We start from the raw sequence: 18350 nt of genomic DNA on the forward strand, positions 1-18350 counted from the left end.
TGTTTGGGCGAAGAACCCATTTAAAAAAGCTTGATGTTGGTAGTATGACTTATTTTTCTGTTGGTAGTAAGGACTCTATAGTTTAGAATGTTTGATTTCTCGGTATTTGTTTAGTGGAATAAGATGGTATAAGGAGAAAGTTAAACAAATATGTTGAAAAATAAGATGATGAATAGAAGAAAGAAAATGCTCAATCCAACCAACAAAATAAGTACAACAAAAACAAACCATGTTGATGATAACACTAAAAAATAGTTCGTTTTGACTCGATTTCCATATGTTTTAGTGTTATTTTATCATATTTTGTAGTGTTATGCTAGTAGTTACAGAAGGAAGAAAAGAAAAGGTGATTTACAGTTTGATCAAGGAATCATTCTCGAGAGAACCACCATGAATGATTACACTTCTGAGTCGTCGTGCTACCGACGTTAAAAGAAGTGTGGTGTGGGAGGCAAGTCACGACTTTATTTTTCTTTTTTTCCCCTAATAAAATAAAAGTGGTAAATATTGATTATTACTAACTTAACTTATGTTTGTAAGAACGAGATTTGGTTCTGCATATGGCATTTAGTTTTGATGATAACATTACATGATATCTTAGAGAAAAATTTAGTACTCGAACGGTTTCTGTCTAGTGTGTAGTTTTTACTAAATAGGTTCTGACTCTGAAGATAAGGCATGTGACTTCATCAGGTTCTAAACACAACACACTGTGACTCTAGACGAAACCATCAGTGTTTTCATCGTTCAAGTCAAGCTCCATAGTGCTTCTATAAAGATGGTTGTGATAAACGTTAGTAATGGATCTTTTAAGAAAGACTTCGCGAGAAGAGCTTCTGAAGACTTCATAAGCTATGAGGTTTTTATTGTATTAGTTCTAAAGATTCTGAAGATAAGTTTCTCATGAACGAGTTCTGAAGATTCTGAAGACAAAACTTCTGAAGACCAAGTGTTGAAGAATCTCATGACAAGGTTTTGGATGTACAAGTTCTGAAGAATCTGATGACTTAGATTATGAAGATTCAAAGACCAAGTGCTTTTGTTAATATACCTTTAGTACCCTTCTCATAATTTTTTTTATTAGCCTTAGATTTACATAGCATCAATAGATAATGATAAGTTTGGTTATTGGTCGTTGTGGGTTCAATATCTTTTAAAACTACAGCAGATTTCGTCAATATTGTAACTCTATTGTTGCACCGTATAGACTAAGGCTCTCTTGTTTCAATTACTATAATCCTTGGTGGATGGATCACCCAAATTTTCTCTACAAATACCACTCCTAGTATTTTGAGGAACCATAAGATTCCCATAAATCCAACCTCGAAATGTTATTAGAGAATTCCATTGAGACACAAACTCTCTCTAGGCTATAATATATGATGGAGAGATTTTTGGCAACACAAAATCTCGTGAATAAAGAATTTAGAAAGCAAAATCTCAATAACAATAAACTCATAGGCAGCTGAACATTGTGCTGAAGTCCCACAAGACTAGAAACAATGCAATGGAAACTCAAATCTCCGTGCTTGCACAGACACCTCTATACCCCTTCCCTGAGAGACATGCAGATGTTGTAGCGGCCAGCAGAGAAAAACAAATCGAAAATCCTAAGGAGAGTGATAATGAGGTTGAGGAGAGTTCTTGTGAGAAAAGAGCAGGAATTGAGAAAAATCCACCGACACCACCCAAAAGGGAGGTTATCAATGACGTAGAGAAGGAAGCACCTTATGTTGTTCCACCTCCCTAAAATCCACTAATTCCTTCCCCGTAAATATTTGTGAAAGATAAGGTAGACTCCCAATCCAAAAAAAATATAGAGGTATTGAAAAATATCCATACAAATGCACCTTTGTCTGAGATCCTGCAAAAAAGGAGAAAATTAGAGGACCATGGAACCAGTGAAATCATTCGTATTAAGAGGGGAAGGCTAGTCTTTGAGATGGTGGATTAAAGAATCAAACCAAAACTTAAAAAGTTGATACTCAAAATAGAGCCAGAACCACCCCCATAAGTTTAGAATAATAATGAACCAACAGAAGTAAGAAAAGAAAAGGTGAGGGATATGAGAGATGGCTCGAGGGCAGTTGGCCACGTGTCCTTAAAGGGGAACGGGAGTGAGAAGCTCTACAACAGATATGGAAGTTTGGGCCACTTCGTTGGGCCTTCCCCGTAGTAGCGTCGGACTGGGCCCTGCCCGATGGTTAGCCAGCCACAGGCCCAGTACAAAACAGGAGCCCCTCAATTCGTTGCTCCTAGTGGAAGGAGCTATGACTTAAAAGTCAGCTCATGTTTCATGGTGGAAGGACTTTGCATGTGGTCGACTATCATCGGTCGTTCATTCACGTGAACGTGCTTTGCCTGAGTTCAATTTAAATTTCCTTGGGTGTATGCTCGTAGGAAATTCGCGTCGAGGCAGTGATATTTGTTCAACAATCGGACAAGGTACTACATGTCATTCCTGCCCGACACGGTTAATTTTCCATCAACCCCTCGAGACTGTGCTCGCCGGAGAGGTTACCTGAGTTCTTACGAGTGTGATCGACGACAGGGAGCTGTTGTAACCTGTCGCTTATGCACGACAGTGGGTACACGTAATTTTGGAGTCTCTGAGTTTATGTCCGCGCTGGAATGCGGGAAGTCGACGCGTGAGCTCGACATGGGGATATGAAACAATGTCTCAAGAGTGCGAAAGTTAGATCCTTTAGTGTGACACGCGTGACGGCTAATAAATGCATCATTAAGGCCTATGGTAGCCTAGAGGTCTAGGAAATGATGATCTACCGCGCATTTCCTCGTGTGGTGGGGTTGACTATAAAAAAGAGTGAGGAGGCTCATTTGAATTTGTTGTTGCTCCACTTTGCTCTCTTGTCGCTCTTCTTTCGCTCGCGTTCTCTACGCTGATCTTCTGCCTCTCCCATCGCCTCTAGTTCTCATATGGTTGCAGCTGAGCAAGGATTTTTTTAGGAACAATGCAGATTTTATTGTGCTTCATAAAAAGGATCTTTGATACTTTTTAGGAAACTTTGAAGATTTCTTCCTATTTTTTGGAGAAGATTCTACAGGTGATTTACAATTGTAAGATTGGATTTAATTGAAGAGTCTAAGCCCATATTGCAAGAGTCCAAGCCCATACTGCAAGAGTCTATATAAACGAAGTTACTAAACCTAAAAAGCATGTGAATTATAATTGAAGAAATTGTGTGTTTAAAATAAGGGTTTAGGGTTTGAGAGTTCTTTTAGGCTATGTTTGGGAGTTTGGAGGGGAAGGGAGGGGAGGGCTTTGGAAAATAGGAAGAATTGGGTGAAAATAAGAAAAGGATTTTGGGTAGGAGGGTTTTGGAGGGTTTGGTTTTATTTATAACACCAAAAACCCCATAAAATGGGGGAACTCAAAAATTGTATTGAATGGGGGTTTTGGAGGGCTTACATAAATTATCCCAATATCTTTTAGGTTGTTATACTATTTTGAAAATTAAGAATTTTGTAATGATAATGACTCTTTTATCATTCTAAACAAAATCATTTTTTTAAAAAATGTCAAATATTTTTCTATATTTTTTTAAAAATTCGTTTTCGGAAGCCTCCCCCTCCCCTCCCCTCCAAACTCCCAAACATAGCCTAAGTGTGTTGTATTTTTGCATGTCACTCATGCATCTTCTAATACATTGAGGCAAAATGATTGTTACTTGATTGTATATCAAGTTATTGTTCTCATTCATGAGCTTTTAAGCAAAGAGTTGAGTATTGTATTTGAAGTGTAATCTTCTATTCGCTACTTTTGGTTAATATCATAGTTTGTGACTGGTTTTTTATCACTGAGATGATTGCGGGAAGTGAGATGGGCATCTCATATCTAGAAAGTTTTTAGGTAGAAATTGCATAGGGGTAATGATTAGGTGATAATTTGTAAATTGGGATTGTTTAGGCTTTCAACTAATATTATTATAGTGGATTTGCTTCCTGGATTGGTATCCCCCATATGTAGGTTAGTTGCACCGAACTGGGTTAATAATTTATTGTGTTATTTTACCTTTTGCAATTTATTTCTGAATTGTTTCTATTTTGGAAAAGTTTCTGTCAGCAAATGATGTTATAACATTTGTCCTGACATTGTGTTCTAGTGTTGAGACATCAGTATTGACATCTATATTGCAATGCCAGAATTTTAATTTGCATCAGAGTAGGCACCGTGTTCTATTTATTGGGTGAGAGCCAAGGAAAATGATTTTTGGTACTATGAACACTGAAGGAGGATACTAACATACCACATTTGTTAGATGATTCAAATTATGACTGGTGGAATGTTAGAATGGTAAGTTTTCTGAAATCTAGAAGACTAAGTTTTTTAACATGTTATAAAGTTTATTTTTTAAAAAAAAAAGAAAAAAAATGAAAAGAGAATGATTAAATATTGAAATTCTTAAAATAAAATGACAATTATGATTTTTTATTTATTTTAAAAATTAGGTTATTTTTTTTATAAAATTTCTCTATAGTAAATTTGTCTTTGAACGATTTGGTTATATTTTTTTTATATTTTTTGTTTTCACCATTAATATAGTTCGTTCGGAAATTATTTATGATATCAAGTAGTTTCAACCCCCTCCCATTAGTAATTAGTAGTTGCATATCATGGAATTGTAGTTCTCTTTATCAAATCAATCACAATTGTATCAAGTAACGATTGATTTTTAATTTGTTTTTATCAATTTTCTTGAGAGGACACCGGACACTGTTTACTAGGAGAATTATTAGGCTGACACGAGCATAAGAAATTCTTTTATACACAACAATCCCAAAATTTTAATTAACTAAAAAATAAATAAAATTTTTCTTCTTCTTCATAATCTTAACCACACCATAAATCCAATTTAAAATAAATTAAAAATTTTCTAATTTTTTATTGGTTGTTGTTAAGAATATAAATTTAGGGTTGTTTTCATGTAAAAATTTCTCCCGTTTACCATTACTTAACCTTTTTTTTTAGTAATGCTACTCTTACACTCAATTCCTACACCCAATACTTACACCAAACACTGTTCACCGTATTTACACGATGAACAGTGTTTTTAAAATAAAATAATAATATTTATAAAAAATATTTTTTATTTTTAAAATTACGGACGACACTGTTCATGTACGAACCTGCATTAATCAACTTCATTATTGCGTTAACCAAATTTTTACACTGTATTAACCAAGTTTGATGATTGCTAAAAATTATTTTTAATACCTGGATTTTGCATTAACCTACTTCATTACTGCATTAACCAAGTTTTTACACTGTATTAACCAAGTTTGGTGACTGCTAAAAATTATTTTTAATACATGGATGTTGCATTAACCAACTTCATTATTGTATTTACCAAATTTTTACACTGTATTAACCAAATTTGAATAATGTTATTCTCACACCCATGAACAGTACTTTACAGTAGTCACCAAATTTTGTTAATACAATGTAAATTGTTGGTTAATGAAGTTATAAAGTTGGTTAATGACACAAATTTTAAAAAATAAAAAATTATTTATTATTATAATAATATTTTACTGTTCATAAAATATATATTTTTATTTAAAAAACACTATTCACCGTATAAATACGGTAAATAATATTGGGTGTAAGTATTTGATGTAGAAAGTGGTGTATGAATAGCATTACTCTTTTTTTTTTCATAAAATTCTAGAGTCGTACACTATTTACCATTTTTATTTTTGTAAAATATCATAAAATTTTTGAAAAATTATTTACCATTTTTAAGACTTTTACTTTTTTTAAATTAAAATACTATAAAATTCTTGACTCGACACTGTTTACCATTTTTAGAACTTTTACTTTTTTTTAAAAATACCATAAAATTCTTGACCAAACACTATCTATTATTTTTAGTACTTTTACTTTTTATTTTTTTAAATAACATAAAATTGTTGTAAAGACACTATTTATCAATTTTTAATACTTTAATTTTTATTTTTTTTGTTATTAAAAAAAACACTTTTTAATACTTTTGACCGGATACTATTTTGAAAAAAAAATCCAAATAACCAAGTTTAATAAATAATTTACACCAAAAACCATGTTTTCGGCAAAATTACGCATATGACCAGGTTTCAGAGGTGGCCTCCACATAGGAGCCACCTCATGTGGCGCCATAGGCCAAATTCCCTTAACTCATGCGCCACCCAGGGTGGCTTCAATGAGTATTTTGGCCTTTTTAGCCACCTAGGGTGGCGCCTACTCTCATTTGCTTTTTTTTTTTAATTTTTTTTTTGTTTTTTTTTTGTTGTTTATATACTATTTTTTTTTTAATTTTTTTTTATTTATTAATAAAATGGTTTTTAACATAAATATATAAGTTCAGTGAATCAGCTAAGTCGAGTGTCCACGGAAAAGAGTAGTTCATTGATTAATTAAAAGGTACATAGAAAATAACCAACAGAAAAGATAAAGTAAAACATCTAAGAAATCAGCACGGTTAAAACAATGTCATTAGGTCCATGCATCATTTGAATGGCATCAATGTCGTATTCCACCTTATGCCAGAAACTTATCGTTGCTCCAGTCACAGGATCGGCCCTTGTTTTAAGCCTCTTGATGCTTCTTATCTGTTCGCCGGCCTCGTACTCCCCCTCTAAAAATCTCAGGAGAGTCCTCTTGAGTTGCTCGACGGAAGAGATATTCCAAAACATTACCGGCATGGGAGGTTTGACGGCGGAGAATATGACATGTCCGTTCCTTCTGCGATACTCCGGCTCATGTTCGGCACGCCATGTTGATCTCCGGGGCGGCAACTCTGTTGTCCGGTGACATCCATCTGGCCTAATGGTTGTCCGGCGAGGCATGGTTGTGTTTGTGTGATTGTTTGGTATTTGTGGTTTGTGTATGTGTGTGTAAACTCAACCATAGGAGCCACTAATTTATAATAGTAGTGGGTAGAAAAAAGTAATGATGTTGCGTACTGTTTACAAGCACGCCTAACATGTATGATAAATGCAGACACACTGATCAATGTCTGACTTGATGGGACTAGACGAAAGCATGCGTATTTGACTGACTGTCCAAAATAAAGAGTGGCAGTATGGGCCATGAAGACAATTTCACTACGAGACAAAGACATAACTAGTTGATTTAATAAAGGATAATACAAATACATAACAAATACAAATACGAATACCAATACAAATACAAATACAAATACAAATACAAATACGAATAATAATACAAATACAAAAACATTGTCAATAAAAATACAGATGACATACAACTAATTGTTGGTGGAATTTGATCCACGGTTAGGACAGGTATTTTTATTGTGCCCGACTTCACGACATATGCTACACTTTCGTACCATTTTCTCATGATCCATCTCGGTTGTGATCCGGGTGCTGTTCGGGCGACCTCTTTTCTTTCTCCGCATGTTATCATTATGCCAAACCACGTCCCCTTCATACGTAGGCCAATAATCCTCCTTTGCCATCACTTGAAATGAGTTGTTGTACACCCCGAGCAAGGTATCTGCCTTGTAAATGGGAGATAAAAGTGCTAACGGATCTTGATGCGCATACGAACATGCTGCAATTACATGAGAGCATGGCATCCGAAAGGCTTGAAACTTTCCACAATCGCACCACCCTTCATCTATAAGAACCCGGTATTGTTGTCTCGGAAGGCCCTCGTTATGGTCAATCGTTTCCTTAACACTGAAGGTCCGGTTGAATCGATCGAAAGATGTCACAATGTGGCTGTTGGCTTTGGCAGATTGCTCTTTCATGAATTTGACGCATGTTTCGCTCCATAATTGTCCGGATTCTATAACTGCATTCCAACGCTCACCTCTTCTTGCGAAAAGAGAAGCCATCCTATAGTATGTTGCTTCCACCAAGGCAGTAATCGGAAGGTGTCTGATGCCCTTAAACACCCCGTTCATAGACTCCACAAGATTCGTAGTCATGTACCCCCATCGCTTCCCGTTGTCGTATGATCTGGTCCATTTCTCTCTAGCAAGACTGTCAACCCATCTGCCTGCATCTGGATTTGCCGCTACAATTTCTTGTCGATAATATTGGAACGTCGGTTGCGTCAACGCATATCCGGCATTTACAAGAGTCTTCCGAAGAGCCTTGTCCTTTATCTCCCGCATGAAATTTTGTGCGATGTGTCGAATACAATAAACATGCGTTGATGTAGGGTTTTGCCACCCGTTTGCTGGATTGTTGTACGCACTCTCGATGGCAGCATGTCTGTCTGAAATCAAGCAAAGTCCAGGTTGGGGGGCAACGTGTGTCCGAAGATTTCTGAGAAAGAAACCCCAACCTCCAGCAGTTTCTCCTTCCACAAGAGCGAAAGCAACAGGAAAGATGTTACTATTTCCGTCTTGAGCCACAACCATCAACATGGTGCCTTTATATTTTCCGTACAACCAAGTTCCATCTATTTGAAGAATTGGTTTGCAATATGAAAATCCTTGTACACATGGGCGGAAAGCCCAGAAGAGCCTGTGGAATATCACATTTCCTTGAAGTGATGTTCCGTCTGGAGATTGCGCCGGAAGGGTCTCTAAAATAGTAACAGTTCCAGGAGCATAAATTTGAAGCGCATATAAGAAATGTGGGAGTCGTTTATACGAATCCTCCCAATTTCCATACACAACTTCGATCGCCTTGGTCTTCGCCAGCCACGCCTTTCTATAAGACGGAGTGTAGTTGTACGTTGCAACGATATGAGAGATTATCGTTTTCACCTTTAACGATGGATCTTTTTCAACTAGAGGCAAGATTTCTTGACAAATGATGTCATAACTGAGCTTACGGTGATCTTGTGAAACATTTGTGTTAATACATGTGTGATCTTGGGAAATATATCCTATAACCCATGAGTCACTTCTCTTCCTGTATGATGCATGCAACCTAAATCCACAATCAGTGTTACTACAGTAAATTTTGTACCTTTCGACATTGGCGCGATCAACTCTAAAATCAACATTGTTTGCCATATGAAATCTTTTTATGGCCATGATACATGCCTCCTTAGAACGAAATCTGTCTCCTACTTTTAACCGTTGATCTGTTTGGGTGTATGGATCATAGAAAATATCAGTCGATGGTTCGTCATCCCCATCAAAATTCAGGTTCCTCATGTGCACTTGAGGCATATGCACTTGATCTCGTGGTACAACAACTTCCGGTTCATCTTCACTTTCCTCGTTTACCAGGTTATCAACTTCTATTTCCGGTGCTTCTTCTTCTTCATCTACAACGTCGACCTCTGCTTGCTCGTCTCCAAGTGCATCAATGACTTGTGACTCAACCATTTGTGTGGTTTGAACTTCTGGTAGAGTAACATACAGTTCTATGCATTCGTAACCAGAATACTCATGATTGGCAAACATATTCTGCATGTCTTCATCGTCTTTGATCTCAACTTGGATAAACTTGACCGGGTTGTCTCCACGAAGAAATCGATATTGGTAAAAAATCTGGGATACACCATCCATTGCAAGCTTCGTCTCTAATCTCCCTTTGAAGTAACTGAAATTTGCTTTTCTGCTTAAACAAAATCGTTTAACCTCAGTGTTTCTAAACAGAAAACCAACTTCTTCGTCGTCATAGGTCTCGCCAAAAATATGAGCGTTGATAATGTATTGCGGAGGGGCCATTGTTGAGTGGGTAGAGAGTTTTATTTCAAATATGTAATCAGATGTGTAATGTGTTGTGTTAGTTTACACGTTATAGGTTTCCTTTATGTAGACGAACATTGAGTGATGACAATTATGAAGGCGAATACTATACAATCACATGCGTACTGAGTTGATTTGATGAATAAATGACACTGCTGCACACCAGACTGTTTCACAATTGATTTGAGGTGTGCATGACACTGCTGAACTGTTGCACAGTCGACTTGACCAGACACAACCATACTGTACAATCACATGCGAATAAAGTTGACGGAAAATGAATGCCTGAGTTGATTTGAGGTGTGCTTGACACTGGTGAACTACAGTCGACTTGACCAGACACAACCATACTGAACAGTGTACACTGTACAATCACATGCGAAGACTGTATGCTAATTATTTTCGGTGACACAGAAAACCCTAACCAAACCCTAACCCTAAATTTTCAAAAAAAAAACATAGAAAACCCTAACCAAACCCTAACCCTAAATTTTCAAAAAAAAAAAATATCAGTAGCATGTAGGCGCCACCTGGGGTGGCGCATTAGACCAACTTTTTCCAGCATGGCGCCACCTGGGGTGGCGCATTAGTGTACTTTCTTTTTTTTTTTGTTTTTTTTTGCCCTAATTTTGTCTAGTGGTCCCCACTGCCAAAACCCTAATCTGATCCGCCAGCATGTGATCTACCTGCATCGAAATACTGTATGCATGCATGCCTAGACAATTCAGCACCGAACACGGGATGCAGGCCTAGTCTATTCTGCCAGAAACAATTAATGCATGCATGCTTAGACAAAGTCAACACAAAACACGGGAATGCATGGTCATTTCAACACAGAATGCATGTGAACCCATCTTTATCACTTTGATATCTGTATCACATGCATGCTCACCACTTGGCCCTCATGCACTTAACATCAGCAACCACCAACCCTCTATAAATACTCTCATATACTTGCTTTCTTTTCACCAACATATATTCTTCTTCTTCAAAAAACCACTTTGCATTTTCAATTCCGCAGAAAACTTAAAGAGTTCTTGAAAATGGCTCAACAACTTCTTACCATGGGTGAAACACACAGAGGAACTAGAGCGAATTTGGCGACCTTTGTAAGTTTATACTTATTTATTTCTAAACATCTATGCGTATATGATATCCAGTTTAATCTATTTATTTGTGGTTCTTAGGCTGTTGACCGATTCCGTACACGTTCTCACGCTTACGTTGAACCCGACGAGAGGATTATTCCGAATCTCCAAGCATGTGGCTTCAGACATATCATAAAAGTTAACAACAACACCATAGACAGAAAATTCATCCTTGCCTTACAAGAGCGATGGAGGCCTGAAACCCACACGTTTCATCTTCCAATAGGTGAGTGTACTATTACTCTAGAGGATGTTTATATGTTACTTGGTCTGCCCATTGATGGCAAGGCTGTTAATGGATCTGTTCAACATGCTAATTCAATGTGTGAGAGAGTGTTGGGAAGAGATCTAGTTGTGCCTACTCAAGGTTCAAGAGGCCAGGGTATCAGTCTGGTCTCCCTTAGAGATTACTATGATGAACTCGTCTTGATGGACAACTTTACTGAGGAGCATGTTTGGTTAATGACTAAGGTCTATATAATGTTGATGTTTGGTAAACTTTTATTCCCGGAGTCGACAGGTAACACTGTCAACTTTTTCTATTTAAGTAAATTTGACAGTATTAGCAAGATTAGGAAATATAGTTGGGGGTCCGCCGTTTTGGCGATGTTATACCAGTCTCTTTGTAAGAACGCGGTTGCCGAGAAGTGCACCTTCTATGGATGTGCGTTCCTCCTACAAGTATGGGGTTGGTGGAGAATGCCGACGCTGTCCCCTGTAGGCAGGAACAACTACACGTTCCCTTATGCAACAAGGTACGTCTTTTTCTCTTTTTCAACGATATTCCTTGAATGCTAACTATCTTTTTCATAAAAATCTGAAATAACATTTTTGCTCTTTTTTTTTAGGTTCTGTGGTCCTAAATTGGATTACAGTAAGAATCCGAGGGGGAGTGTTGTTTTATATCGGGACCTAATTGATCACCTCCGAGCTGAAGATGTATTATCCCTAAACTTTTATATGATCATATAGATGTATTACAATTCATCATGCTTTTTAATAATATGTTATTTTTTCTCCCACGCAGTTTAATTGGAGACCATACTTGTTGCTAGACCATGAGCCAAATGAGAGTGACCGGGAAGTTTGGACTGCAGTAGTACCGATAATAAGGTTCAACATCATTGAGATGCACCAATCTGACCGTGTGAGACTGCAGTTTGGCATGCATCAACCGATCCCGGATCCCCCCACTGATTTGGGTCGCTGGCATATTAAAAGAGTTAACAATCAATGGGACCACGCAGATTATCGTACATTCGCACCTGAATTTTGTGAGATGTGGAGGCAGCGTCGCAGCCGTCTGTTACAATTCCCTGTTGCCCAACTCCCCATGTTTCCAACCGCGGGATACCTTGCTTGGTATAGAACAGTCACAACCCCCGATATGTATGTGTCAGACCCCTACTACCTACACGACCCCCGCCAACAACAACACGCACAACAACCACCCCAACAATACGCACAACAACCACCCCAACAATACGCACAACAACCACCCCAACAACCACCCCAACAACGACAACAACGCCAACAACGCCGACAACGCCAAACATCCGAACAACCTGACCATGAGGAATTTGAAACAACACCAACAACGTCCTACCAAAGTCAACCCTTCCAACAACAATCATGGGGCTTCACCCAACAACTCCGTGACGCCGACCCCTCCACTAGGCTACCCGTCCAACAACAATCGTGGGGCTTCACCCAACAACACTACGACGCCGGCCCCTCCTCCTCCACTAGGCAACCCATCCAGCAACAATCATGGGCCTTCACCCAACAACACGGCGACGCCGGCCCCTCCAGCTACAATAGGCAACCCAGCCCCGACATGGGTCTAGATGACAATTACGACCCAAACGAGCAAATGACCACTCAATCGTCACAGTACGAATTTCCACAACACCAACAATATGGGTACACCACACCCCAGCAAACAATGCCATTTTTTCAAGGTCAATCAAGCGCTGGGTTTTACCGACCATGTGACGCAACTCCACCGCCAAGACAAATCTTTGAGGGCATGGGGACCCGACTATTTGACAGCAACATACAAGAATACATGTCCAATGAGCGCATGGAGGGGCTAATCCGAGGACCGCCTACCCAGACACAACAAGAACAACCAAGGAATAGGGGGGGTCGTGGAGAAGTCGGTCATCGAGATCCTTCCAACCGGATTCGAGTAGTTCCAGATTGCGGAACTGGCGGTGAGAGGGGTCATGGTCCGGCGCCGGGTCGGAGGGGTCATGGTCGGAGGGGTCGTGAATAGCATAATATCCATGTTTTATTATTTATCTTTTTTGTACCGTATTTGTAATGTTTGAACTGTATGACCGTATTTCTAATGTTGTTTCTGCATTTCTTGTATTTGTAATGTTTGGAATGAATGACATGTGGTGTTTCATTATTTATTTAATTGTTAAAACAATTTTGTTAATAAATAAAAAAAATTTAAAAAAAAAATAGTATATAAACAATTAAAAAAAAAACAAAAAAAATATATATATATATATATATATATATATATATATATATATATACACATAGGCGCCACCCTAGGTTGCTAAAAAGGGAAAAATATGCATTGATGCCACCCTGGGTGGCGCATAGGTTAAGGAGAATTGCTCAATGGCGCCACCAGAGGTGGCTCCTATGTGGAGACCACCTCTGAAACCTGGTCATATGCGTAATTTTGCCGAAAACATGGTTTTTGGTGTAAATAAATTATTAAACATGGTTATTTGGATTTTTTTTTCCTATTTACCATTTTTAATACTTTAATTTTTATTTCTTTTCTTATTATAAAAAAACACTTTTTAATACTTTTGACCGGATACTATTTACCATTTTTAATACTTTTTCGTTTTTTTTAATATCATAAAAATTTACATAATCACAAGCTTGTATATATTACCGTATAAAAATAATTTATATTATCACAAAATTGAAGAGGATAGTAGAATATACAGTTATGTCTTCATCATCTGCCCTGTTCATCTCTAACGATCTGATTGCTGAGGTATTATCTCTTCTTAAAGTGAAATCTGTTGTTCGATTCAGATGTGTTAGCAAGAATTGGGATACTCTCATTTCCGATCCCACTTTTGTGAAATTGCATCTCAAGAAATCAGCAAAACTAAATCCTCACTTCTTACTCATCACTGAACATAGAACATTTATCCCAGGTGAGTCCCCCTATGGCAGTGATGATGAATGTGAGTATGAATGCTGTGTCATTCCCTACTCTATAAGCAGCCTACTCGAGAATCCCTCGTTCGCACTTTCTGTCGACTCTTACGACATGGTGCAACACAAAGAATGCTCTAAAACGATTGGTTCCTGCAATGGGTTGGTCTGTTTAAGTGGTGAATCTATCATCCGTGCGGATAAAGAGTGCTGGTTCCGGTTATGGAACCCAGCCACTAGGACGACATCGCCAAAATTTGGATTCTTACGCTACTACCCTGCTAATGGCCGTTTCGATTTTACCTTTGGTTATGATAAATCTACAGGCAATTATAAGATATTTGCCTCACGTTACATTATGCGTGAAAGGAGAAGCGAGGTCAGAATTCTATGTTTGGGTGATGATGTTTGGAGAGATATTCAAACTTTCCCTGTTGAGCCCTTGTACTATTCTCACACTGGGGTGTCTTTCAAAAGCACTTTTAACTGGTTAGCCATTCATAATACAACTTCCTATAACCTTGATACTTATAAGGATATTACTATTGATCAATTTTTGATTGTTTCGTTTGATTTGAGCACAGAGACATACAATCAGTACTTATTACCTCCTGAATTTGATGAAGTTCCACCTAATGCTCCAAATATTGGTGTGTTGGGAGACTGTCTTTCTTTTTCTTATTGTTCTAAAGAAACCCATTTTATTATATGGCAGATGAAGAAATTTGGGGTTCAAGATTCTTGGTCTCAATTTCTTAAAATTGGTTATCACAACCTTCAAATTGAATATGACTATAGTCACGAATATTTAAAGTTTCATTTTGAATTGGTTCCGTTGTTTCTTTCTAAGGATGGTGATACACTTGTACTTAAAGAAAGTCCACGATACAAAGAATTTCTCTATAATTGGAGGAATGGTCAAGTAGTGCGAACAAAAATTACTGCAAGTAAAACAACTACTACTACTACCGGTGAAACTTCGAATTTGGTCTTATGCTCAGCCAATGGCTATTTTGAAAGCTTAGTTTCAGTTTTTGGAGTGTAAGTTCCACTTCCATGATTTACATGTTGGTATTAATGTTAAGTTGTATTTGTTGTTTTCACAATTATAGATTGCGTGAATGATCTTTTTATGACTTTTTAGATTGATTGTATTTATTTGAATGGATGTCTTGTAGCTATCAACAAATGATATTAACATATCTAAATATTTGAAGTCACACCTGTAGTCTGAACATTAGGAAAAATAGATACAAGAAAAAGAATAGATCTTATATTATTTTTAGTTAGTAGATGCACTTCTTGTTTATTATAAGTAGTAACAGAGATGATGAGCTTTGTCATATGGGCTTTGTTTATATAATTGAAGTAAATATAATGTAATAATACTACCATATATCAGTTGGGTATTTGTACTTTGGAAGTATTCAATCTCATTTCCATTATATCAAGGTTAAGGAATTTCAATATGAGGTTACTCCTGGTCAAAATCAATAGCAGCAGAAGACGCTATTTCACATCTATTCTTACTAGCTAAATGGTGTGCAAGAAAAAACATATTTGTTTAGTATCCTATTTTTGTGAAAGAATGATATACACTTGATTATTATCGTACGGATTTTTATTAATATTTGTTGTTCAATTTTATAATTTTTTTATATGGAATTATATTTTCCAACTTGATGAAAACACTGGGAGTTAATTTGATCCGTGGAATTGCAGAATTAGGAGGATCACCGAGACCTAATACAATGTGGAAATTAAGAGCTTAGAAGAAGAGCAGTGTCTAGGGAGGATGAATTCAAAGGAACATGGTTTGAATTAGTTTGGATTTTAGAATGAAATTTGTCCAGGTGTTTTGGAACATGATTTTTTCATGTACTTTTTTATAAACCTCATTGGACACTTTCATTTGTTATGTATTTGTTGGATTTTCGTCTTGCTTTTTATATTCAAAAACTTCAGTTAAGGGCTGAAGCTGTTAGGTGCATTCGGTTGTTTATGTTTGAATTAGTTGGGAGAGACTACATAATGTTGGCTTTTCTATTTCAGCAACAATTTGTCTTTCTTGTAACCAACTTTGAAGGCATTTATTATTAGAGTATTGTGATAATAGTAATCCATCAGTGCTATTAAGATAGATGAATCACCAACACCACATGACTCACCACCGTCAACAAAACCGTCAAAGTCAAGTTTGGCTACAGGAAGGAAAGAAAGAGTAGTGAAAATAAAGAGATTGGCATCGGCGTCGAGATCTGGTGGGTGGCATCAAAGATCGATGTATGTAATGCAATGACTCAAATTGATATGGAAGATATTTAAGCTAAGCCTCATAAAATTATAGTTGAAAGCTACTGAGTTATTGGTTGATTTTAATTCATTGTCATGGAAAATCTCAATAGTTTCTAGTCTAATTTGCAGGCATTCAAAGGTTGGTGGAGTGATTGCTGTCATGAGATTAAAAGTTTCAGATTTCATGAATTTAATGATGTTTCTTTAATTATATAGTTACCCAAAGTATGTGTATGTTTCTTAGAGCATGTTTAACGATTCCTTAATTTTGATGTAATTTTCTGTGACACTTGAAGATGCTGTGCCAATTTAAGGTATCAAAACATAGGAGACACCAGGTTAGCAGTTGAACTCGTTGTCAATATGATCTATAGTAGGAAACTTGATGCTTAGAGCATAAGCAAAGTATATGTATATAAAATAGTTGAATTATATTCTTGTGAATCTTGTAGTCACATAGATAGTTCGTTAATTTTATTGAGCCTACGACTTTAGGTTTGATTTTGATACCTCGGGTGTGTGTTCTGTTTTAAATATAGGTGAATAGGTTGGTTAATATTGTCGATTTCGATTGGCTGCCGATTATAAGAATATTGTTGTAGTGACTCCTTTAGCGTTGCACAACTAGTTTTTGTTTGCTTCCTGAGATTACTGACATAAATACGTCTTTCAATCATTGTGGCACATTGAAATTTGGTAATATATTAAGAACTTCTTGTGGAAGTGGGTGATGAGTTGTTGATTGGTTTAAAGTTCTTATCAGTTTGCTTAACAGATTTCCAACAATAGTCCAGTGAGACGGTAGACATTGTGGCACATGGATAATGCAAACACACCTTATTTGCTGCATAGGCAATTTCATATATATCAGATACACCTTACTTAGATCATTCCATTTCTAGTTAAAACTATCAAAAACATGTCTACTTCTCCATTTAATTTGGTAACGAAACCTAAACGGCCCTGTATAAGTAATTTAGCGGTGCAACAAGTGTTTTTACTACCTGTTGTCAAAACAATTTATCGTATTACTTTCCATAGGTATAAAAGGCTGCATTCATATTTCGCTGAGATAATGTAGATATGTCTTGGCTGAGTCGAAATGACTTGGTGTCTTTAATTTCTTCAATTTTAGGTTGAAGACAGACATCTCTTTCCCTTTTGAAGTATTCATAATTCTAATATTCCTTCATTTTGAAACCTTATTTTACTACGATTATGTTCTGTTTTAAAATGACGATGGAAACCAAATGCTTTGAGGGTCTGACATCCAAGGGAATGTGGTTATTAGGCAGTCTTCTAGATTTCTGAATGTTTACTAATTTTCATTATAATTGTGTAGAACAATATAGGGATCAACATCAAATTATAGGTAGCAAAGTTATTAAAAAATTGTACCCAAATAAATTAGGTTATGTTGGATTGAACCTTGTAAACATATTTAAGGTCGCCATTATTTGTCAGCCTTTATAATTTTATTAGGTTCTAAACGCAACACATTGTAACTCTAGACGAAACCATCAATGTTATCATCGTTCAAGTCAAGCTCCAGAGTGCTTCTATAACGATGGTTCTGATGAACGTTAGTAATAGAGCTTCTAAGAAAGACTCCGCGAGAAGAGCTTCTGAAGACTTCATAAGCTCTGAGGTTCTGATTGTCTTAGTTCTAAAGATTCTGAAGATAATGTTCTTATGAACGAGTTCTGAAGATTCTGAAGACCAAATTCTGAAGAATCTGATGACAAGGTTCTGAACAAGTTCTGAAGACTCTGATGACTTAGATTCTGAAGATTCAAAGACCAAGTGCTTTTATTAATATTCCTTTAACCATTTTGTTTTAATTCCCGATTTTAGTTCCCTTCTCATAAAAATTTGTTTGATTAGCCTTAGATTTATATAGCATCAATAGATAACGATAAGTTTTGTTATTGGTCGTTGTGGGTTCAATATCTTTTAAAACTACAGCAGATTTCGTGCACTTGTAGAATAGCTTTCATCAAGTTTTTGGCGTCGTTGTCGGGGACCAATTTAG

At 36.8% G+C, this 18350-nt stretch overlaps 2 protein-coding genes across 2 annotated transcripts; one reads left to right on the forward strand and one right to left on the reverse strand.

Moving 5' to 3' along the window:
- Positions 1–3103: 3103 nt before the first annotated feature.
- Positions 3104–9659, reverse strand: LOC131627778 (uncharacterized). Its single transcript, XM_058898634.1, has 3 exons — positions 8318–9659; positions 7838–8209; positions 3104–3135 (listed from the first exon to the last, which is right to left on the reverse strand). Exons 1-3 carry the CDS (start codon positions 9657–9659, stop codon positions 3104–3106), a joined length of 1746 nt encoding a protein of 581 aa, XP_058754617.1.
- A 4130-nt stretch (positions 9660–13789) lies between these two features.
- Positions 13790–17196, forward strand: LOC131627804 (F-box/kelch-repeat protein At3g23880-like). Its single transcript, XM_058898665.1, has 2 exons — positions 13790–15064; positions 15746–17196. Exons 1-2 carry the CDS (start codon positions 13809–13811, stop codon positions 15768–15770), a joined length of 1281 nt encoding a protein of 426 aa, XP_058754648.1. The 5' UTR covers positions 13790–13808; the 3' UTR covers positions 15771–17196.
- The last annotated feature ends 1154 nt before the right edge of the window (positions 17197–18350 follow it).

The sequence above is a fragment of the Vicia villosa genome, unplaced genomic scaffold (genome assembly GCF_029867415.1).
Source record: "Vicia villosa cultivar HV-30 ecotype Madison, WI unplaced genomic scaffold, Vvil1.0 ctg.000402F_1_1, whole genome shotgun sequence".
Taxonomy (NCBI): domain Eukaryota; kingdom Viridiplantae; phylum Streptophyta; class Magnoliopsida; order Fabales; family Fabaceae; genus Vicia; species Vicia villosa.

Bases quoted from the DNA above. Each gene is read 5' to 3' on its own strand.
- LOC131627778 (XM_058898634.1), bottom strand. From the start codon at position 9,659: ATGGCCCCTCCGCAATACATTATCAACGCTCATATTTTTGGCGAGACC. The intron at 8,210-8,317 runs GTTGGGGTTTCT...ACAACAATCCAG, and splicing joins GGAAGGAGAAACTGCTGGAG to CAAACGGGTGGCAAAACCCT. The intron at 3,136-7,837 runs GTGAGCGTTGGA...AGACTCTTGCAG, and splicing joins TTCTCTTTTCGCAAGAAGAG to TATGGGCTTGGACTCTTGCA.
- LOC131627804 (XM_058898665.1), top strand. From the start codon at position 13,809: ATGTCTTCATCATCTGCCCTGTTCATCTCTAACGATCTGATTGCTGAG. The intron at 15,065-15,745 runs GTAAGTTCCACT...GTGGAATTGCAG, and splicing joins TTAGTTTCAGTTTTTGGAGT to AATTAGGAGGATCACCGAGA.